This window comes from Spea bombifrons, chromosome 10 (genome assembly GCF_027358695.1).
Source record: "Spea bombifrons isolate aSpeBom1 chromosome 10, aSpeBom1.2.pri, whole genome shotgun sequence".
Lineage (NCBI taxonomy): Eukaryota > Metazoa > Chordata > Amphibia > Anura > Pelobatidae > Spea > Spea bombifrons.
Window position 1 is genome coordinate 30042498 of NC_071096.1, and position 24413 is coordinate 30066910.

Below are 24413 nucleotides of genomic sequence, written 5' to 3' on the forward strand. Positions count from 1 at the left end.
GTAGCACTCCGCACGCTACTACGCGGCTCTGCGGGTCATCGCAGTATATCGCTCTGCAGGTAATCAGACTGTAATGTTCTGCGTGTTATCGCACAGCTCCGCAGGTAATTACAGTACATTGCTCTGCAGGTTGTTCTACCGCTCTGCCCGATGTAGTCATTACAGCAAATGGCTCGGTTTATTTACATGTCCCTCCATGAGTATTTACAGCATAAAGCTCTGCACGTTACGGCAAGATCATAATATATTGCTGTGTGTCACATTACAGCTCTGCAGGTAACCCCAATACCCGGCTCTGCGTGCACTATAGTATATTTCTCTGCCCGTGGTTATACTGCTTTGTCACTACAGTACGTTGATCTCGTGTAATCCCACCGCTCTGCATGTAATTAAGGAACATTGCTCTGCATGAAATGGCAATATACTGCTCTGCATGCAATAAAAGCATATTGTTCTGCGTGAAATATTAAAAATGAATTACAGCACATTGCTGCGCGTGGACGGAGCGGGATTATAATACATGCCCTTATTGATATGATTTACAGAATGGTAGTAAAAGAGTCGTCTGTATTATTCTTTCTTTTATTGTCCATTTCTAATGCCAGCACATGTATGAGAGTTAACACACGTTCAATCTCCAGAGCTGCGGCTGCTTTACCCCATGTGCCCTTAGCGGAGCAGTCTGTCACAGAGGATAGAGAATCGCTCACGTTCTCGTTGCTGATGGTGTACTTTGCACTCTGCCCGACAGTGTAAGTTGGCCACGCTGTGACCACCTGCAGCAGATCACGGAGGAAGTTACTCCACGTGATGTACCGTGTGCTGTTTGTGAGCACAGGTGATCAGACGGTGAATTACGTATGTGATCACGGACAGGCTCCTGCATGTTGTGATTGTGCCTTTAGTATTAAATGGAAGTGAACAGCTTGTGCAGCATCGTTCGGTTGTGTTTGTATACTCGGATGCACACACTAATGTAAAATTCAGGTGGACGATTTTAGAAGCCAGTTTGATTTTGTTCACAAGCCAAGAGTACATCACCTGGACCCTATACTTTGTTTCCATCAATGGCAATGCGTTACAGGATGGATGGTTATTTAGGCAGAAGCCTCTGCATACGTAACGTCCCCCGGCACTATAGCTCGGGTTCCCTATATCGATAGAGCGCTCTATGCACTCTATGTATTTACCCTGCGAGAGCTCTGCATCGTCTTTATGCATGCTTGTGTATGGACAGTCCTCTTTGGGATTCTGGGCGCATGCGTAAGGCCCTGACCCATGTGTGTTCAGATGAGGTCCTCTAGCATATTTACTCCCCCCTTCTCATTGGGGATAGAAGTGCAAAAGCAGTTGCTTTTTATTGATTTTTCCCATCTGGTTTCGGGGAATTTCTTCCACTCGGATGAGCTCAGCGGGAATGCAGTACGGGGCCATGACCTCCCTAAATAAGAGAGGGGAGCCAGGCTTAGTCAGTCACTAGGCAAAATCACACAGCTTCACAGCAGGAGGAGGAAAAAAACACACGCAGAGTCTGATGAGGTATAGGAGGGGAGACAGAAAGGCTCACACTGTGATGTACACAAGGACGCAATTTGATTAAGTCACGTGGTTCGCTCCCCAATCACTGCTACACACTGTATTTACTAAGCGCTCAATGACTACTACTCCCATGATCCTAGGCCAACATCTGGCCCATAGTGATGAAAACAACTCCCTTTTTGCTTCTTTAAGATTCTCCTCACCTGGCCCATTCCTTCAGTTCCTGCAATGACAGCGCATGCCCGTCCCTCAGTTTCACGATAGCCGCCACGCGCTGGCCCCAAGTCACATCTGGGGCCCCAATGACTGCCACATCTAGAGTGAGGGAAAGGGGAGAGAGCTCAGCGGACGCGTCCCGATCACAGAGAATGTCCCCAGTTATCATTCAGCAGAGATAGCGACAAACCTGTAATGCTGGGGTGAGCCAGCAGATGGCGCTCCACTTCCAAAGCGCTAATCTTGTACCCTCCGCTCTTAATGATGTCCACAGAAGTCCGGCCGAGGATCCAGTAGGTGCCGTCTTTGTATACAGCCGTATCTCCTGGAGAGGGGAAGAAGCACACACAGCTTAGACCCATACACAGCTGGTGTCAGGTACACAGCTCTATCAATTTCAGTAAGAACCATGGCTACCCAGCACTGTGTCCAATGCCAGACCCATGTGCCGAGGTCTGCCAAAGGACCGACGTACATGCACCATGTTAATATTTAGTCTATTTAAATAAGTGCTTAGTGGCTATCTCTGTACAGACCCTTTAAAGAGTCTCCAGTGCACCTGAAGCAGTGAAATTTTGTATCAAGTCTATAAATATATTTAAAAAGAATCACATATTGATACACGTTGTGGTCAAATAACCCCTGCTATCTCGTCTACATATGGCCCTGGATCCTTTTTGACTGTCCTGTATGTGTTCGAGCGGGATATTCACCCCCACCTTCTCCCTGGGCACATCCACCTCCCTTCTCTCGCTCTCGGAGACGCATCAACAGTCCTCCATCTGGTGGCATACATCACGCTCTTCATTTCAGTTTATTAGCCAGAATAAATCATAAATATTTCATTGTACATCAGCACGGCCGGCGGGGGGAGCCGAGTCATCCATCTCGTGCCCGCTCTTTGAAACCTGCCACCCGCCAATAACCCTTCCACTCTATTAAACAAGATTGATACAGTGCTGGAATCTGCTCGTGGCGTGACACATGGGGGCAAGACAGCTCCTGGGACCTGCGAGGGAGAGCGGCTCTGCTCTGGAATCCCTGACACTCCGAAACCCGTGGTGTAACCTAACAAATACCAGAGGCCTGATGTCATGTTTCACTGTCAGCCTGCTGGAGAAGAGGACCAGAAGAATAAAATATACCATAATAAAATATTTAGACTGATGAACTGGTCCTCTGGACATAGTGAGAAAACAGTTGTGCTTTTGTAGTGGACCTGTTCACCAGGATGATTTAAATACCATACCATACATAGTTACTGGTTCATTGTAATAAAGCGCTTCTCTAAAACTGCGCTTAGGCATCATTTCTATGCCAACGAGAAATCCAAGACGCAATTAGTATTAATACAGCACTTGGATTCCCTTTAAAACGGGCTCTACAGTTCCGTTCCGTCTTGCAAGCCTCACACCTAATGCATTGTTAGTCATTACTGCTCATCGCAAACATTCAACAATCACACGTGATCCGTACAAACACAGATGCCCGTTTACATGCCATGGATGTACATTCACACAGGAGCCGCTGTCACAGAGCAGAGTTTTAAGCCTGTATGTATATGTGGACCCACAAGGCACGACCCCAACATTTCATTACGCGACAGCGACACTTTTCAGCCTATACTTAAAACACGTAACATTAGGCATGAAATAAAGCTTGGAGCCCGGGCTCCTGCCGATGCCTGTACCTGCGCTGCATTTTAACATGACGACAATCTCACTTTGAATCCAAATGCGCCCCAACAATAATCTGTGTAAAAGAAATTAACTATTCCCTGTCCTCACAAAACCAAAGCTATTGGTATCCAAGTGAGCTGGCTTCGGGTACCTGTTTTAAACCAGCCGTCTGGGGTGAAAGCCTCCTGCGTCTCTTGGGGCTTGTCCCAGTACTCTCTGAACACGGCGGGGCCACGGACCTGCAATTCCCCCTCTCGATTCTCCAGACCAGGGGACACCTACGAAGGAAACTATACATATTAACCATTGTCTCACAAGATCCGCAATCCCCACCTCCCATCCTGCACGCAAGCCCCCCTTAGCGCAGATGGTGTTGACCTAAAATGATTTGCACAGTTTTGGTAATGCGCCCACATCTTTTGGAAAACATCTGCTTCGCGGGGCATCTGCCGGTTGGGAGTCTTGGCACAGACTGGCGTCAGTTGGCAGAAATAAGGGGGGACAAAAACATAGAGACGAGTGTGAATCCATCGTATGTTTGCTCTCCCGTATGGTGGGCGTGTTAACCCTGTCTGTCCCAAGGAGAGGGAGATTTGCATGCCGGCACTAATTCTAATTAACCTCACCATGGCAAGTGGGGGCAATATCCATTACCGGCGGCACAGAAGGCTGAAATCCACATTACTAAAGAAAACATTTACCCTGAAAAACATTTTATTGTCAGATTTCAGAGGTTTTTCATGCTATTTTGTTATGAAATTAATATTAATGTGGAGCGCAAAAGACAAAAGGCGAAATGACATTGCTTAATCTAAAGCCATCTGTTAAACAAAAAAAATGAATTCAATTAAAAGCCAGTCTTATTCCCCGCTGACTTTAACGCTGCTTCCTAAAAAAACTTCCAAGTTTCCAAACAGAGGTCTAGCACTCCCGCCGTGGGTTTGGGCCGCATCTTCCAAGGCTGTATGTGTGCCGTGCTGAGCGAGCAAGCTTTCTTTCAACATCTTTGACCCAACCATTAGATTGAACCCAAACGCAACACTGAGTAGACATGCCAAAAAATAGGGCTAGCTGAACCAAACGCTTGCTGTTAATGAATTAACTCTAATTTCCCCTGGCAATGCCCTATATGCTAATAAAAGGGGCTTCACATACTCTGGTACCCGTTACATCTCCGTAAGCATGGGTAGTGTACGAGCTGCCTTCTCTCTGGGGGTTTGGAGATGCGATGCGGACTTCCACTCCTGGTAGGGGGTTACCCACTGAGCCTGGAGGAGACACAAGCGGTACGTAAGGTCTCGTCACTCAATGCTCTTAAACATTACCCATAGCCTCTAGATCCATAGGGGATTACAAAGAAGTTCTGCACAATGTCACGAGAGAAAAAAACGAAGAGAATCATACGTTAGGCACCAACCTCAGCATGTGCAAGGGACCTAATTCATTTAAACATTCGTTAGTGGATGGCTTCTGTACATCAGCATTAGCCGAGTGCTGCATACTGACAGTCAATTTAGTAATGGAGGCAGCATGGAAATAACAGTGATCTTTCATCATCTCTGATCCGCAAAAACACGAAGATAACAAAAAAACTGTTTATCTGCCGCTTACACGTGCGATAAATGTAGTGCGTGTGCGAGCGGCTTCCCGGCAGCTGACAAGCTGTTTAACCTATGACCTGTACGAGGACCCCCTTCAGTCAAGTGATGTGGGGGACGTGTCACGGCGCCCTACAGACAAAGGGAGCTTACAAGCAATTTGCACATTAAGAGTCTGGTTCAAGTGGCGTGCAATAAGACACCAGCCTGGCGACAGACAGCAAGTCTCAAGGCAGACAAATAAATGTGATAAACACTTTGTAGCTACAATCTATACCTATTAGAGCGCACCAAAACCCGAGATGAATGCTTTTTAAGGGAGAACAGAGTCAGGGCTGCACATACGCTGTACACAAAATGAGACAGTTTTAAGGCTTGATCGCTGGGCTGCGTGTGCACAGATCGTATCCCCGCCATAGCAGGAATAGACGCCTGGCCTTTGCCGCACACACTCCCACCCCTGTCCTGCTCTTGCCTGCAAGAGCAGAGCTCTGTAATTGGCGATGCGCTGCATGCGCCGGGCTCTGGGGGGTCCACACGCGGCTGTGTACGGAGGGGCCCTGAGAGAATTGAGACAGGCCGCTGATAAGACACACAGCGATCCGCCTGTCACAATGAGCCAGGTCCCCGCTGGAGCAGCTATTAGCCAACTGTGATCTAAACCTCCAATTAAAGCGCTGATTAGAGCCGGCGAGGCGTGAGCTGCGCATGAATAATTCATAGCTCTGTGCGTGAAGAGCAGAGAGAGAGAAACTCAGGCAAAGTCAGCAGCATTAACCCCTTCGTAGCAAGTGCTGTCTACAGCCACCTTATAAACCAACGATACATATGCAGTCTATCACGAAGTCGGCTGCATGAGCAAGCGCTCCAGGTGGGACTTTATAAGCTTTGGATACTAAATCTGTTTATCATTCCACTTGGTGCCTAAAGATCAGAGATGGTGAATTGAACCAAACTTCCCAGCTTCAATTATAGCACTTAAAAGGAAGAGGCACAGACCCAGCTATCAGTTTCTAGTTTTACGTGAAAAACTCTAATAAAGAGATGCTTGTTGTTACCCGCGCTAGGAAAGCACATGTGGCGAGACCCATTCAGAAGTTGTATAGTCCTTGCTACATTAGCATCCTGTAGTCCATCACTTCAAGTATCAATCTTTTCATACCTGGAACACGTACTCCATTTAGAGGGTTGGTCAAAGCCATGCCAATCTCAGTCATGCCATATCTCTCCAATAAGGTGTGGCCGGTGATGTCTCTCCAACGCTCCAGAACCGGCACGGGAAGAGCAGACGAGCCGGACACCATTAACCTGGGGCGGCAAGAACACAGCAGGCAAAACCCTGAAGGTGACAACCTACGTGAAACGTTTAAAAACAGCTCACCTGTTTCCTCTAACCTAAGATCCAGGCTCGTTTTGGTGAGGGGGAACAGTAGGACGTTAATTTGTGAAAGCGAAAGTCACCAGAGAGTCCTCATTAATTATCGTAGTTTAGACTTCTCCCACAACAGCGTAGACCTGTCAGCTGGCATTGCTTTGATATGATAAATAGGGAGTACCTGATTTTATCTTGGCACGCCGCCCGCACAAAGTCTTGAACGCTGGGCCGGGTAAATTGACGTTCGTAGTGATCAATCAGCTTGCAGTAGACGGTGGGCACAGCCATAAACACATTGATCGAGGACACCTCTCGGCTGAGGAAGTGCTCCCATACCTACAACAATTAGTCGTTGGGGAACACAAGTTAGGGTGCTGCCGAGACAAAGAGGATCCATAGAAAAAAACATTGGAAATTCCAAACAAGTCCTAGGGCCACGCTGGCCATAGACTCCGTTATATCAGTTCCACTTGGTAGGTAATCCAATTATTGGCAGTAAAGCCGATCTAACGCCCTTCCCTGCTGAGGAACAGCACACATTACCGTAGAGCCGCCATATAACGAATAATGACTATATTTAAGAAACATTAAAGCAAACGGGAGCAGAGACATCTAAACCGGCTTTAAATGCAGTATTGTAGCAAATTTTAAAGCAAGTGTACATGTTTTTGACTTTTTTTTAGGTTTTTATCCGCTATTAGGTCCGGTTTTTAACGACAGGCATAAGGCTGGCTGGTCCACATTAAACCGTCGCTGAATCGCTCCCTTGAGGATCATCTTTGTGAGCGACCCAGGACAGCAGCAAAATTCTCAAGGCTCCACTTAACATGCCATTCATTTTGTGGCCAGTTACTCTGTAACACCTTATTAAGTAAAGATTTATAATACACCAATTTTATTTTATGAACCATAGGATCTGCAAAGCGATAACGTGGACTACAAAACCCAAACGTTGAGCAAACCGTCACGAAAAAGACACAAATTTACTTTGGCTCTTAAGGAAGTCACCGAAGGCTTGAGGTGATTCCCCACCTCTGTGTCTGGGACATATTTATTTTTAGACCTTCCATTCTCCCGTCCTTTCCTATTCCTTAAGACGAAGCCTGCGCGCTCGCATAAATGAAAGGTGAGCCTCCCTCGGCCAGACGTCTTCAGAGCACTCGCACAAAACTCCAGCCTTGATATTCCCAAGAGCGGTTCGCAGCCTTTTCTCCCCCTTCCTCCTCCTAAAGAACAATTCTCTCCCAAACACTTTTAGTATTAATGTGCTTTACTGCAGCTGAGAGAGACATCAAACACACAGAACAACCTTTAATTCAACACAGTTAGACAGAGAGGGATGCTGATATAAAAAAAAAAACCCACACACTGTGTAAATAACGGATATCTCACCACAGCCTTAAATATTTATATAGTAAAAAGGACGCGCTCATATCTGGTACTTTTATATAGTTTTTACATGATTTGCCAGTTGTAAAGGGAATGATTAAAAGCTTAGGTAGTGAGGTTATATGTAAGTTAATGGAGAGCGCTTGTGAAAAATTAATTCCGTCTTGCTATATTCATTTTTCATTAGCGCCCTGCATTAAAGAAACGATCTGCATCTGCGTACTGGAGTTAAGATTTGGAACGAGGAGGAGGAGGAATTCGGAAGCAGAGAGACAAAAGAGGTTCAATTAACACTGCAATTCTCCTCCTGTATGCTCATCATTTAACACTTTGCACCTAAAATGCTCTCGGATGGAGGCAACTAAACCAATTTGGCCCAGGCAGGGTGTATATCGTGTCCCTGATTCCTGCACTGGCTAAGCTATCTATCTAGCCTTCCTCAAGACGAGATGCTGGTGTCCTGACATCTCGAACAACAACACAGAATAAAATATTATTCCTTATGGGCTGGGTCTCAAAAACCAGCATTTTGTTGTCTCTGCCGCCCATCATAAGAGATGACGTAGAGTGAAAACTGGGTAATTACCGAGTGATGGAGTTTAGGAAAGGAAAACAATTCTTGTCCAGCCAAGACGCCAGTGATTTGGTGGCACATCATGGTAGACTTTGTCTTACCGTCTCTTATAATTTCCAGTGCATCATCTACTTACCGTGACCAAACTGTAATATGGTGCAGCCTCGCCACCAGCTATTAATATTGGTTACAATATTTGCAATCAGCCCGTGACCTTGGGTTATGAACCTCACCATCTGCTCTCCTCTCTGCGTGTGGTCCAGACAATTCTTAATGGATTTTGTTAAAGGTCTCTAATCGCAGGTTGGTGCTCAAATTCCCAACCTCAAACATGCGGCTCGTCTATTTCTGAGCTAAGTAACATTATATTACTCTGAAAACCTTCTTGAGAAAAAGGGCTGAATGCACTCATACTGCACCAAATCGATCTGTTACACAAATTGGCTGCGGACCTGGACACAGCTCCTGGTACAGTCTAAATAATTATTTTTGCACCCTATACAATCCGATTTCTTTAAGGATCAGGTTAAATTGCTCTGTTCCTGGAGGATGCATGGTTTCCATTAAAATCTTTTGTTTCAAAACTCTCGGAAGCTTTAGCCATGACATTCATACAGATGTTATACTCTAGCTCCGCTGCTTATGAAGGTGAAATGTAGCTGTTAAAACCACCAATCAATCTGCATCCCTCGTAGATCCATGGGGATGTTAATGCAAAGGACAGGCCAGCATTGTGAGCAGCCCAGAAGGCACCAGGGCCATATGTGTGGACAGATACACCAATATATTCAGCTAACATACATGAAAGAGCCGAGTTCAGCTACAGGTATGCATCAGTTACCTTTTACAAATACAGGGATGTGGTGGAGTTCAATCTCTGCTTACCTTCTGGGGAGAGAACTCAGGCAGCATGACACATGTGGCCCCTACCCAAAGAGGGCACAGCAGTTTGTTGACCACCCCGTGAACATGATGAAGAGGTAAGACATGGAGTATGCAGTCTTCCTTGGTCCATTTCCATTCATCTATCAAAGCTTTCACCTGAGTACAGCAGAGGACAAATGATGACTTAAGGAGAACACATTGGCTTCCGACTGTGCAGTACTTGAGGGGAACACTAGGGGGCGGCGTGGCCTACAGAGGCAGTACCGCATTTATAATGCAACATCAGCAATTTGGTGAGCCGTGTATTTCAGAAGCATGGATGATGCGATAAACACATATTCATTCCAAAAATACCCCTTCACTAAATATACTTTTTTATACTAATGCTTATGTCGGCATGTACGAGACAGGTTAACACGAAAATACTTGTGTTCTGCCAGCTGAGATGGAACCGCTATCATTCCTGCCTTTCATGGGTCAAATACAATAATACTGGACCTTGCTTGCCTCCCGCCGGCTATATGCATTGTTTCTATAGTGATAAGTGAGGATGTCTTTAGCTCAACCCATCAAGCAGCTTATACTTGGGGAACCTATAGTCTGATATTAGTGGCATAAATAGCATGCTATGAAAAATGTAGCCTTAACCGAAATGTAACGTTACTTTGAAATATAAAAACACGGAGGCTTTCATTATCTCCAACCTATACAATCAATCTAATATGCCATAGCGTACATATTCTTCTAAGAGCATACACCTGAATGTTTGTTCATACCATTGCGTGCAGATTTTGGTGAGTACTGAGTACACCTTTGGGTCTCCCCGTGGTCCCACTGGTATAGATAATCATGGCTCCTCTTTCTTTCCAGTCCAACTCAGGGTGGTGTTGTTCTACTTCTGAAAGCCTCTCCACAGGATGGGAAGAGTGAGATCCACCAAGGGCTAGCATTGGAATCCCAAACTTTGCTGCCAAGGGATCCATTAAACTTGTATATTTTTCTTCTGCTACAACCAGTGCACTCCTGGAATCTTGAAGCACATATTCTATCTCTGGAGGAGGATGAGTCCTGCAAAGAGGTACAGCAATGGCACCACTCATCCACGTAGCCCACTGACAGACCACATATGAGGAGTCATTAGGGCAGATGAAGGAGACCCTTTCTGGAGGTTTATCATTGCTCGGACGCCCCAGGAGCCGGGTGATTTCTTTGGACAGGGCAAAGCTTCTAAGGTAGAGATCCTTGTATGAATGATGTCCATTCTGGTCAACCATAGCTATTCTGTCACCAAAAGCCGGTGCTCTAAAAAATATGGGAGCTGCATGGTATTTATAGAAGGTCCTTGAGGCAAGTCGGAAGCAGGGCTGTTTAAGAATCCCAATTCCAATAAGACCTCTTTTCATACAAGGTGTCAGGGAGTAGCGTCCATGACGGGAGACACTGTACCTCAATGAATTTAAAAAGCCTCCTGCCATGGCCAGGTAATAATAATGTATTAGACAACCAAGAAGAAGAATGCAGCCTTACTTAGGAGCCTTGATAAACTAAAGATAATCACAGGACAATGGAAATGCTGTTTCTACATCACCAAAGACACCATCATTCATCTGATTTCATACACTAGAATGAATCTGCAAAGATAAAAAAGACAAATAAGTCGCTGTTGGACTGAGATGTACAGCATGTGACATACTAAAGGACTGTTGGACTGAGATGTACAGCATGTGACATACTAAAGGACTGTTGGACTGAGATGTACAGCATGTGACATACTAAAGGACTGACTGAGCAAGAAGGGACATCATGAGAGAAAGAACGATTCTAGAAGGCGGACGAGGAAGGTAATAATGAGCTGAAGGTCAAGAATGGAACATCGGGAAACTTGTGTCAATATAATACAATTTAGGGATTAACAAACATGTGCAGATATACAATGTGTATCTTCTCCTGATAAAGTACCAAGCACTGGGGGAAAATGTTGGCACAACATAACAACAACAATAATAATAATAATAATAATAATAATAAATGTCAAACCATAATCTCCCAAACTAATAATAAAAAGGAGTAAGATTTTTTAGGATGGCATAATAAACAAATTGATATGTTATTATTTATTAACAAAAACAAAGGCATGTGGATACACTTCACAATGATGCACAAAGGACACATAACCCTAATTAAATAGACTACTGAACAAACTCGGCCCCGGGCACTGCATCAAGATGTTTCCTAATAAATTTGACCCATTATTTGCACCGTGTAACTCGCTGGCGTTATCTAATTAAAAGATAACAATCATTTCCATTTTTTTAACACGGTCTTCATTTTATCTCTTTGTATCCTACCTTCATTTTTTCCCCATTTTCTGGGATGTCAACCTCTTCTAAAACCAAATCCAGTTTATTTTATATGGAAAAAAACTGATTGTACCCCCAAAAAACTGTGATTTTAAGAAACCATTAGAATATATATAACTATAACTATATACATATATATACAATTTTTTATATCTCTATATATAATTAACTATATATCTGTATAGCAATCTATATAAATCTAAACCTATATATATATTATATCTGTATAGCTATATATATATATATATATATATATATATATATATATATATATTCATACATACTCCCATTTCCCATTATAGAAGATTTAAAAATAGATGTATTTATTTATACAACTGAATTGGTAAACATATTTGATGTTGACTTTTAGGGCTGTGGGGCACTGGCATGCTATGGACACACATCAGGGGGCAGGGGTATTTGGGTCCAAGGAGGGACTGTCCTCCCACACAGGGGCACTTGGGAGGCATGCTTCTGTGTTAGGATGATGTAGAGGGTTTATGCCGACCTTGTGTAAATCAGCCCCCAGCGGTATTTCTTAAAGAAGGTGGCATGTGCCAGCGTGGCTGCCCGCATTAGCCAGGTCCCTGCTGGGAAGGTCAGAGAAGTCGCGCTGGTGTGTATGGGAGCCGGGAGACTGGCACATGCCGCAGGCTGTGGGCTAATAGAGGGATATAATGTGTGACATTCCCACTTCCTTTATAACGCACGCTTCCTGTTCATAAAATAACGTTTTATTCCGCTTTGTAAATTGTTCTCACCTGACGGGTCCGGCACAGCACCCGCTCCCCCGGAAACCACGAGTCGGAAAGAAAAGTTCCGCAGAACGAACCGCCTCTGCTGTGAATCATTAACATTCTCAAGGCTGGTGTGCTGTGCCTAAACAAGCCAGCTCTATGGATGTAAAAATCACTAAAAAGAAAATAAATATTATAATCCATATATATATATATAAAACACATTCTTCTGTCACGGCGTCACATATACATTCTTGATGAAGCCGCTGGCTGATGCTGCACCTCTAATCACGCCAACCATATCAAAAACGCATTACATGATGAAATAGATCTCCTCGGACCGAATATCGTTTTTCTTTGAGGTCACATCTCCCAAATTCCCCTATTCTGAAAAGACCCAGGGCCATCTTTCCAATTGCCCCTCTTATCTACAGGCTCTGGACTGGGGTTTTAATGTATTTGCAATCTTTTTCTGGATATTTTCCTTGATTTGAATGTAGAAAATGTATCCATAGAAATCATTAACTGAAATCGTCAACTACCAACGTTCCAAACAACAAATTAGGAAAAACTATGGAATTATTGTACCTTTTTTTGTAATAGTATTTACCATATTTATATAATCTCCATAAAATATATAGAGTGAGGGATGCTCAGCGTGCGAAGCGGCTCGTAGCTGTGACGCCGGAGCCTCACCAGCCCCCCCCGCGCGTCTGACAACGTGGAAACCTAATTGTGAGGAAAGCGGCTACCAAAGCATGTGTCAGCAGCAGATGAGCTAGCACTTGGCACGGCGCTCGGATCTGAAGAACGGGAATCTGCTTGGCACACAGAACACGTCGGGCACATCTGCCTCTTTTAATAGCAGCTGTGCCATGTGTTGGCACACACAGATATGTGCTGTGCTATTATCCCAGCACGAAGCGAACGTGTCGCCTACCTGTAGCTATAGATTACTGCTCCGCGCATCTAAACAGTGAAAACGCATGAGCGTGCGCTGTGTGCACGCAATGCATCATCTCAACTTAGTGTTAGCACTGGTCGTATAGGCAGAGTATTGGAGGGGGGATGCTGGGTGGGCATCAAGTATATGAAAGGAAAGCACTTCCCAAAAAAATTCCGTGGGTATATCATAGACTGTTACGTGCGTATGCCTGAAACATTCACACCAGAGACATGTCCGTCACGGATCATCTTCAACATAGCAATATCACTGAAGCATCTTCCTCAGCTCATGTAGACCTTTTGCCAGGGCAGGACAGATTCCAGAAGCCAAGAGGCTAGAGGCTCCTAAACACTTCTAGCCGCACAGAGCACTTTTATGGTTACCTCCATGGACCGTTAGGTGCTCTGAACGCATCGAGTCAAACTGTTGGCTTTCCACTTAAGGCTTTCCCAAGCCTACATGTCTAAACATATGCTTGTCTGTAGGCCTCTGAGTAACATCTGTCCTAACACATCATGGCTCCCTCTTTGTCCCGGATGAAGGTTCGGTGTCCGAGGGCGATTTCCACATCCGTTCTCCTGTTACATGTTAGCAGTTCATTTGCTTCATAATTTGTAACTTGTGGCACCTTGGTAAATGGTTCCATTATGTGATCCTGGTGGGAGGAGGTGGCAGATCACACTGACCTCCCCTGCTTTTCTTCTGTCTGTAGGCACTGCTGTCTGGGGCACCGGGTAATTGCTCCCTCTCTAGTCATCACTGACAAGGTGTCTCAAACTCTGGAGTGGGTGTTAATCCCTAATTGGCATGTCCTTGCTCCAGCAGATTCCTTTTTTGAAGTCCCATAGGACGTTATTGCTGTAACATTCACGCACGTTAACCCATTCGGCAAACTCTACATGCGGACACTAGAAAGTTTGCGTCAGCTGTAGATACCCGCCGTTATATATACGGGCCAAAATGCTTATGATGACCTCATACGAGTGTCAGACTGCCAGGCAGTGTTTAGAAACCAGAAAGAGTATAGAACTGGTTGGCCGATGAATGGATTTTTTTTTTTTTCGATAAGCCTTAGTCAACATCAGCACAAAGATGGAAAAATATTCCTACGTGAAGAGTGCTGGTGACTAAGTAACTGATGTATATGTTACTCACACACCTGTACTTAAGCAGGGCCTTATTTAACTCAGGGACCGTGACAGTCATTCCATGACGACAAATTGTTACAGAGTTTATGGGTTTGTATTGTCCCTAAACCAATACTCCGGAAGGTTATAGGTTACACTGAAGCTCATTCCCTCGCCCTTCCTTTGGCTGATATGGTTGCGACCAGATTGCCAGCTCATGCTAAGCCAATGTATTAATCCAGCAGATGGCATGTGCTCCGTGGTATCCGTCCGGGGCTATGTGTGTGTGTGAACTTGCGCAAGCCGTGTACAACGAGGTGACGTGTGTCAGCCTGACCCCGATGACAGCTGTCACTCTCAGCTGCATTTGTCCTTGCCTTTACATGCCATCTGTCCCCGAGCCTCCTGTGCTGCAGGGAGATGGGGGGGAGGGCAGTTGTCTGAAATGGGTGTAGGGTGGTTTATTATTCATTGACTGTGAAATGAGACAATATGATAGACTTGCTTTTTTACCAGGGTGCGTGCCCTGAACGGGGGGCTCTATTGTCCCGTCTGCTCGGGGGAGACAAGAATACGCAGGCTGCTCCGGTACGAAGAGAGCGCTTGGGACACGGTCTACGGGATGAATAACATTGTGTCCCATCTTGGTAAATGCAAAAATTGGCTAACCTTACACTCAGAGAAGTAAAGCTTGTGTCTCTGTCTACTGGGTAGAACAGCACTCCATTTGGCCTTATAGTCTTATTTTAATGAGGTTTCTCATTGAGTCACTTAGTGGTGGCCCATGTGGCGTAGACCAAAAACTTCCATGTTCTAGGACTGTTTTACCGTCGAATCAAAAGCGGCCCCGTTTACAAAAGCTAGCTCTCCTTCTAGATATCACAAGATGGCTTAATGCACTTGGAAGGTCTTATAGGCTATGGTGGCCAGATGACCTTAAAAGACTTATTAAAGATGTACAATGCAGGGCACCGTGCTGTAGACACTACCAGTAAGTCTCCTCCGTCACCTACTATACAAAGCGCAAGCTCCTTAACCCAGACCACCGGATTATAAAGAAATTGGTGTCTCAGTGCCAGACTTTGACACTGTAAGGGTCAGCAGGGGGTCCGGCGCTTAGCAATACAATGCTCTGGAAACCTTTCTGCCTCTAGAAAGGTTAAGGAATAAGAAGCGAGTCGAGCTTCCCTTTTTTTTGCAGCAGCAGATGTCCAGCCTCGGCCTCCTCAACCTCCACCCCCTCCGTCCATGGAATTATCCCTAGATGCACTTGTGTGTTGAAGCCATCTGCATTAACCCCCCCTTTACTCATTCACACTTAAACCCTGCAATTGCCAGAGGCTTTGCCACCAGCCTCATTCAATGAACATGCGCAGGGAATCCATTAAAAAAAAAAAAACCTCTGTCCTGCACATGAATGGTCACCCTCCGCAAGTTAAAATTACACATAATAACAGTAGAAGCTTCTTCTCAGCTGCCAGGTCTCTGGTAAACTCGGGGCTTTTAAACCGGCAAAACCAAAAAACAAATGCCCCATTAACACAAATGACATTTTCAATGAAATTGGAGCCATTGCAAAAATCTTATTCATTATGCTCATAAATCTCGCTTGAGAAGGGCCGTCCTCACCTTGTTAAGTTATATATTGCTTGTTACGTCCTGTTTACCCTTTGTACAGCGCTGTGGAATATGATGGCGCTATGGTTGGACCATGAGAAATCACTCAGCACACCCTTGGCACACAGCAATCTATTTCTATGTACTAGTTGCGGGGTCCTCTTTTTTAATAATAGACCTTTTTGAAAAGGTTATTTTCAAGTTTTTGCTAAATTATACTAATTATTTTCCCCGCGCGAGGCTGCGGCACTGAAAGAGTTAACCATTAACTCCTCTGTGGCCAGGGCCCCTTCTGTTTTGGCATCATGCCATCTGGTCACCCCCCCCCCCCTCACTTCTCACACCTAATCCCCAGCCTAATAAGTCGGTTGCACTTTTAATGATGATAATGAACCGTCTGGGGTGTGAATGCAGGCTTCTCACTGGGGGGTATCTCAGCCCTGGATACACTACGCTACAAATGTGTGTCCTACCCTCCCCAGCTGCGGGTCTCCGGACCGCACGGAAGTGACACACGCTACGGAGATCTTAAAGGGACCCCATCGCTCAAATCATGTGTAATTACATTAACGCAGCCCCATGCATTCTATTCCGCACGAAGGGCAATTTGCATAAAAACCAGCTTTTCATTCTTACAATGAATTCAGCCACACACACGACCCGCAATCATTTTATTGGATTAGCCGTACTGTACTGAAAATCGATAGGGGGTCTTATAAATACCAATTCAACGAGAGATCTGATAATGCATTATTTGACGGAGCTGGCATGTCACTAAAGCCCCTCAATAAATCTTTTGGGGGGGCAGTAATATCAATCATACTTGGCCAGAGACGGCCGAAAACCTCCTGATCCTAAAAAACAACAACTATTGTGGCCCTTTTATCACATTACGCTATATTTCATTTAAAGATGTTTTCATTACAACATCAAGAGGGTTATTGGTTACCCGTTTTTCTCTTATACGATAAAGCCAGGGCCGGGATTACATCTAGGAGTAGCCAAAATGGACATGCAACTAAGGATAACAAGACTTGTAGTTCAAGGATGTAGTTCCACTAAGGATAATAAGACTTGTAGTTTAAGGATGTAGTTCCACTAAGGATAATAAGACTTATAGTTTAAGGATGTAGTTCCACTAAGGATAATAAGACTTGTAGTTTAAGGGTGTAGTTCCACTAAGGATAATAAGACTTGTAGTTCAAGGATGTAGTTCCACTAAGGATAATAAGACTTGTAGTTTAAGGATGTAGTTCCACTAAGGATAATAAGACTTGTAGTTTAAGGATGTAGTTCCACTAAGGATAATAAGACTTGTAGTTCAAGGATGTAGTTCCACTAAGGATAATAAGACTTGTAGTTTAAGGATGTAGTTCCACTAAGGATAATAAGACTTGTAGTTCAAGGATGTAGTTCCACTAAGGATAATAAGACTTGTAGTTTAAGGATGTAGTTCCACTAAGGATAATAAGACTTGTAGTTTAAGGATGTAGTTCCACTAAGGATAATAAGACTTGTAGTTCAGGGATGTAGTTCCACTAAGGATAATAAGACTTGTAGTTTAAGGGTGTAGTTCCACTAAGGATAATAAGACTTGTAGTTCAGGGATGTAGTTCCACTAAGGATAATAAGACTTGTAGTTTAAGGGTGTAGTTCCACTAAGGATAATAAGACTTGTAGTTCAGGGATGTAGTTCCACTAAGGATAATAAGACTTGCAGTTTAAGGATGTAGTTCCACTAAGGATAATAAGACTTGTAGTTTAAGGATGTAGTTCCACTAAGGATAATAAGACTTGTAGTTTAAGGGTGTAGTTCCACTAAGGATAATAAGACTTGTAGTTCAGGGATGTAGTTCCACTAAGGATAATAAGACTTGCAGTTTAAGGATGTAGTTCCACTAAGGATAATAAGACTTGTAGTTTAAGGATGTCGTACAACTAAGGATAATAAGACTTGTAGTTCAAACACAAGCAGTAACAGTAAGATTAAAATTTTAAAAAATCTTGTTTTTCACCATCTTTAATTAGTAGAGCGGTAACTTTTCATCCCTCGCTGGTGCTATAAAAATGTCCCTCCTTTCAAATGGCTAAAGAGGAACCCCCTTGCTATAGCGAGTGCCGTTAAAGACGTGGCAATGGGCTTTAAAGAATCTTTTCATGAGAGTCTGTGACCTTTTGATAACTTATTTTTATGTACCTACGGCATTTCGAATAAGAATAATGTATTTCATTTACATCCTTTCATTTATCATTTATATTAGCCACTAATCTGTGTTCTAAAGACGGAGGAAGCGAATCCAACTAAATTCATAATTGGGTAAAAAGTGAATTACAAAAGAAACAAACCCATGTTTTGTTTCATTTAGTGTGTATGTTTCACCTAATTTTTCATTGATAAAGCCATTTGCTGCTGTTTATATTATGGGGCTGTAGAACCCTGCGATACCCTCGTACCCAGCAGACATTCGGAGCTCCTAGAGAAGAAGGCCATCGATGGAGGAGAGAGGGGCACAGGGGTCCTAAAGAGGGACACTCGGGAGGTGTGTTAGTGTTCCAGTGCCGCCCTAACCTACTGTGACTTCTCCCTCTGCCCAGATAATGCGACTTTACCAGTGTATCTGGATCGAGAATCTAAAGGTTCTAGGACGTAGTCAACAATCTGTGACAGATTTCTCCCCCCAACAAAGTTCTGCAGTCTAGGTTTCCACAGATATGATATATGTTTGGCTATCACAGAATCACAGCAACCCCGCACCTTCACCCCACCGCGGTCATCAAGGACTCAAGTCATTTGGCTGTGACTGCCAATACACCTCTTTCCAACGATCGTTCTGGAAATGGATTCAACAGAAGAAACATCCATATGTATGGTAACAGGGAGGGCCGACTACCACCATATATGATCCACTCTATTTTGTCATGGCATATACTGAAAGTCCACGTGGTGTCCTTCACATGCTACAAGGTTGACCTCGTTCTAGAGAACAAGGCCTCATACTCACCCTGTGCTTTGAGAGTTTTGACTTTGAGATGATTCTACTTTGGGGAGAGAACACCAAGCATCTTTCATGTTTCCCTTGAGTAGTCCTATTAGAATTGAGATGCTTGGCAGCTATGTATAATCTTCTTTTTCAGTTCTCCATGTTGTACACAAAAGAGATCCATGAACACACTTCTGTGTCCTATTCACAAAAAAGAAGCCGTGAAAGGGGAAGAGACCAAAGGAAAACCAAGGATCGGAGACAATCGAGCACTGAGTGCCATCACTGTTCAAAATCCATTTACTCTTCTGGTGGAGTCCATCGCTGCTAACCCTTCATCTACCAGGTGGCATGAAATACAAAGAGGACATTCCCGATTTGGGATTCCAAAAGTGAAACATGGATTGGTGGATTTCTCCCAGCAGCTAGTGGGTTAAACAGACTGGCAGGGCCCCGGGTTCCACCGAGGAGAGAATTGTAACTTGTTATTACCGTGCCGGACCTGCCTGGCATCCGAGTGTTAATTACCAGTGAGCGAATTCCAGCAGAAGGGCTCCTGGAAAGCCATTAATACTCAATGCATTTATACTCATTAGTGCTTTAGCATGAATTAATAATGAAGAAACATCATAAGCCACTTAAAAGAATACCTGTTAAAGGCAGCTGCCTGTTAACGACTCTGCCACCTCGCACTCACGAATTACAAGAAAGACAATTTAAGTGAATTTTTAATAATGAAATAAAAGGAGCTAACTGTTCAAACAGCTTGGAACTGGAACCGCTGCGCTAACCCTTGCCGTGCTGGAAGAAAAACCGGGGACCACGTGGCTCTGTTGCCCGTCAGCGAGCGATTTATTCGGTCCTCTAGAGCAGGGATTAGACAGCTTCAGATACCGGGAACGTTTCGGAAATCGCAATAAAGTTTTAATGCGAAAAACAGTGAAATTTGGGCATTTCGAGCATGGCTTGGGTGTAACAACATGTTACTTGGATCTACGGACATGATAAAGCATTGGTTTTATTTAGGCCAACCCGCATGACCAAATATTGGTTACCTATTTGGATATTTTTGAGGACTAGTTAGTATGGACACGCTAGTCTGAGTATCTTGGGATACGCTTATTTTGTGTTTAGTTATTACATGGAGGACAGATGCTTAGTGGACAAACTTCTGCGAGGCTCCTCTTTCAGGGGAACTCTGTATGCATGCACGGGCACAGATGTGTAGATCCGAAAATACCCACACCCATACTTTCCGGCCAGCTGCTGTCCTCTACGTTCTAGCAAGAAACCACAAAGTCTTCTGAAACTAAGCCGAAGCTATCAGGTGCACACCCCGATCGAGATGGAAACGACAAAGCCGCAAACCTCATTACCAGACCCTCCAGACGGCTCGCCCCGGACAGCTCAGCCAACTGCACTCCATGCCTGGCATTGTACAAACTACAAATGGTTCCAATAGTAGACACTCATTTAAGTCTAAAAGAAGAGATCCTGGAAGTCCATGTGACCAGACAAAATTGGAACTCGAGCCACCAGTTGGAGACCAATTCAACAACTTTTAAGTCAGTACCTCTTCACCAAGAACTCGTCCCCACCCCGCTGAGCATTATAATTTCAATCACATCCCTATGGGACACAATTACTTAGTAGAGGTAGGAAACTGTCCAGATCTGAAATTTCTGATAGTCGTCCTGGTACAGTTAAGCAGTTCTTAATGAGAGGTATCTCATACATCTACAGGACATGCAGGAGATGGACTTCCTACTGGTGTCAGCGGTGGGGATATTTATCCCTAGTACACCTATGATCAAATGATAAAAATGCAAAGGGCTATTGACAGAGCTGCGGTATGCCTATAATAGACAATATAATGTGGTGTATATACATTACAAACACCATATGTAATAAAATGATACGCACACATCTGAGCATCGTGCCTGTGGAAGCAGCATCTCTCTCGTTGGCTCGGAATCCAGGTCCCCTCTTTGTGCCCGTTCTGTGCTTCTGTTGACGGAGCGGAATGCTCAGCAGCTGCGGGAAATAAGTTGGCTTCATCGCTGCCAATTGTGCAGAGAGCTGGCACTGGCACCATAGGTCCGGAGGCGACGGGGAGGAGGATAGGAGATCACACAAGGAAAGATGGACAGATGTCACACAGGCTGAAGCTGAGAAGATGCCAACTCCAGCAGCATGGGGCCAACGAGGCTGGCACCACATACCCAGGCAGGCGGGAGGTGGTTTGGCACAGGCGCCATTGAGGATGACACAACATGCAACGTGAGCGAGACACACAGAGAAGAGGAGACAGAGAGAGGGTGAAAAAAGAAAGAAGAGAGTGACAGACAGAAAGAAAGAGAGTGAGAGCAGGATATAACACTGGGAAATTCAGCAAGTTGCTCTGTGCCCAGAGCGGCTGCCTTTGCAAACCCAGGGATTTTGCTTCGGTTAATATTTCTCTTTTTTTTTTCTATTTTTTTTTTTTTTTTTGCATCTGTAACATGGAGCTTTCTCGTTGCAAAGCGTCTATAGTGGCGTTGGCGCTGTTTGATTTTGGGCGTCTGTTTTCTGCGGCCATTCAAAACACCCAGGCAGAGGGATATCCAAAGATTGGGCATTTTTCCCAGATATTCCCATCTGCCACTTCACTTTCCATATCTTTACATTGCGTGTTGCATCGCAGCCTGCGACTGTGTGGAAGCCGCCGCCGCCGCCGCCGGATCCAAGGGATAATTCCTGCTTTGGGAATCGCAATCCGTGGATTTGTTACTTTTCCCCGGAATGGACATTACGCAGGTTATACCACGGATGCACATAGACCCTCTCGAGGGCTGGAAGCTACAATGCGGATGTGCCAACCTCCTCACGCTTTGTACAGGGTATCATGGCGGACATGCCGCATGGCTGAACCTAGCACCGGAGTGACGGCTGGGTTCTGGATTCCTCTCATTGGTCTGGCTTTTTTTTTTGTTGGAAAGAGCATAGAATTAAATATATCCAACTACACCATGGCACGGGAAGAACGGAACACATTTGCCCAGTGTTACATTTTGTGCTTTTTTATTATTATTATTTCTTTAAGGTTTTTTTTTTGTACTCTTTCCATGGCATGACGATTTGGATATTTATCCCACTGTATGAGACCTCTAGAACAGACCAGAGCTTGGTGCACATTATCTAGAGGAGGTTTATTGGAGCACTTGTGCTCGAGGGAGCGAAAGAAGGTAATGGTGTACCCTAAATCTCAACAGGGCTACCTCCGAAAAGGCCGGGATTACTGCCACCAGGTTGCTCCCCCTACCAGTAAGAGCTGGTGGCATGACGTGCAAGGATCGTCATCAAATAACACACGCATCGGGCTGCAAATGTTACTTTACATACCCGTTTAAAGAGAGGGCTTCCCGATTACCCCGCGACCATCCTTACATAGCTATACAAACCTATTCTCCCAGACATGGCAAAACGCCAGCATCCACACAATCCTCTTTTGTTCTCTCTCTGATATTTGTGAATTGCACTTTTTTTTTTTAAATTCTAAAGTACCCTTTGGTAAATTCTGCTTCTCCCATGGTAAGTTACTTTCCTCCCTGGCAACGGATTTGGAATCTGGACCAGAATTTGTATTAAAGACCCATCCTCCAGCAATGTTAGTTGCAAAAATGTATCCAGAGGGGTGTTCCATCCTTTTATTGGCATATCGCTCATAAAGCAGGCATGGCAGGTCTATTGTATTTTGATTTTATATATATATATATATATATATATATATATATATATATATATATATATACATATATATGAGTATTTATTTATATATATTTATGAGTATTTATTTATATATATATGAGTATTTGTTTATATATATATATATATATATATGAGTATTTATTTATATATATATATGAGTATTTATTTATATATATATATGAGTATTTATATATGAGTATTTATTTCATATACAGCATGCGTCTTCCAATTACTATCTCCATGTACGAATGCATCTAAATCTCGCTACATCTATCCGTAGACCATCTGTTCTCTACATAGCTATTGTTTAGATTTCATTTCAGATTTCCGATCATTATTCCTCACTCTCGTCTCTGTTTTTATCTTGTTTCTCCCCAACGCAGTCTCTCTTACCCCCATCTTCGCCCCTCTCTCCCTAGCTCCTCTTCTTCTCTCCCCTCCACCCCCCCTCCCACTCTTTCATTCACTGTCTTCACACTCTCTCTCTCCTCTTTCATACTTCACAGTTTCTGCCTTGCTACACAGAGCTGGGTTCCCCCTGAGACCTGCCAGATGTTCAGAGCTCCCCAGCACATCTCTCCCCCCTCTCCATCTCATGAAATATTCATCAACCTGCCTGCGTGATCCGCCAGTGGCTGCTGGGACCTGAAACCAGGGCACGTGCCTCGCACCGTACACCTGCCATAACCAAATCAGAATGTGTTACACACAGTGACACCGCAGCCAGGAAAGGGGACGGTGATGGGGCGAGAGGGGCGAGCCGGCGGGGGGGGGGGGTTATTTAGCTGGTAAAGGGATGTGTGTGTTGGGGGGGGTAGATTATTTAAAGACAGCCACCCAGCTGCGGTATTCAGCATCTCTTTCAAATGTAACTTTTGCGTATTTGGCAGAAGATATCATTATTAACCCTTATGAATGCCAATGAAACACAACAATGCACTGATTTTTGCTTTTCTGATGTGTGATGCGTACGGAGACAGGTGTAGCAAGAATGTAACAATACTCGATGTTTATTGGGAAACAAATGTAGCATTCCTTTAATCGCTTCCAATAGCCCCTTCTCTCACCCCCTGCTGATTGGGCTCGTTCAGTAACTCCTCCCACTGCGCCATGTAATCAGGCTTTTTTAAACACCCCGTTGCTGTATAGAACTATTGCTCTATATAACCCCCCTCCGTTGCCGTACGCTGCTCAACCCTCTGCGTCTTCAATATTCATTGTACTGGGCACAGCTGGCCTTTGACACCATGTGACCCCTTGTTTTTCCCCAAACACCAATTTCTGGTGGAAAAGGGAAATCAATAAATGCTAAATATAGACTGGGGTAACTCGGCATCTGTCACTGGAGCTATTCTAGCACTGACCTACGTATGAATCGACTACGCTGCGGTTCTGGTCCAAACACGCATGAGTTTATTCACTAAACAGGGAGTTACTGTGTGCCATGAAGGGTTGGCGCATGTCACCATTTTTGGTCCCCAGAAACATTCAGCCCAGGGACGGTCCTACAGACAACCCACTCAATTTCCACTACTCAGTCCTGTCCAAACTATGGTTACAGAAAAGCTAGGAGTAGAATACTCACCTAAGGTGCACAGAAAGGATCCAACCAGGATCCAACTGTTACCAACTATGGCCCTGGT

The 24413-nt window shown here is 44.4% G+C and overlaps 1 protein-coding gene across 1 annotated transcript; it reads right to left on the reverse strand.

Moving 5' to 3' along the window:
* Positions 1-570: 570 nt before the first annotated feature.
* On the reverse strand, positions 571-10774 carry ACSF3 (acyl-CoA synthetase family member 3). Its single transcript, XM_053449484.1, has 9 exons — positions 10032-10774; positions 9256-9411; positions 6589-6743; positions 6195-6340; positions 4590-4702; positions 3586-3712; positions 1946-2080; positions 1743-1854; positions 571-1441 (listed from the first exon to the last, which is right to left on the reverse strand). Exons 1-9 carry the CDS (start codon positions 10728-10730, stop codon positions 1324-1326), a joined length of 1761 nt encoding a protein of 586 aa, XP_053305459.1. The 5' UTR covers positions 10731-10774; the 3' UTR covers positions 571-1323.
* Positions 10775-24413: the final 13639 nt, after the last annotated feature.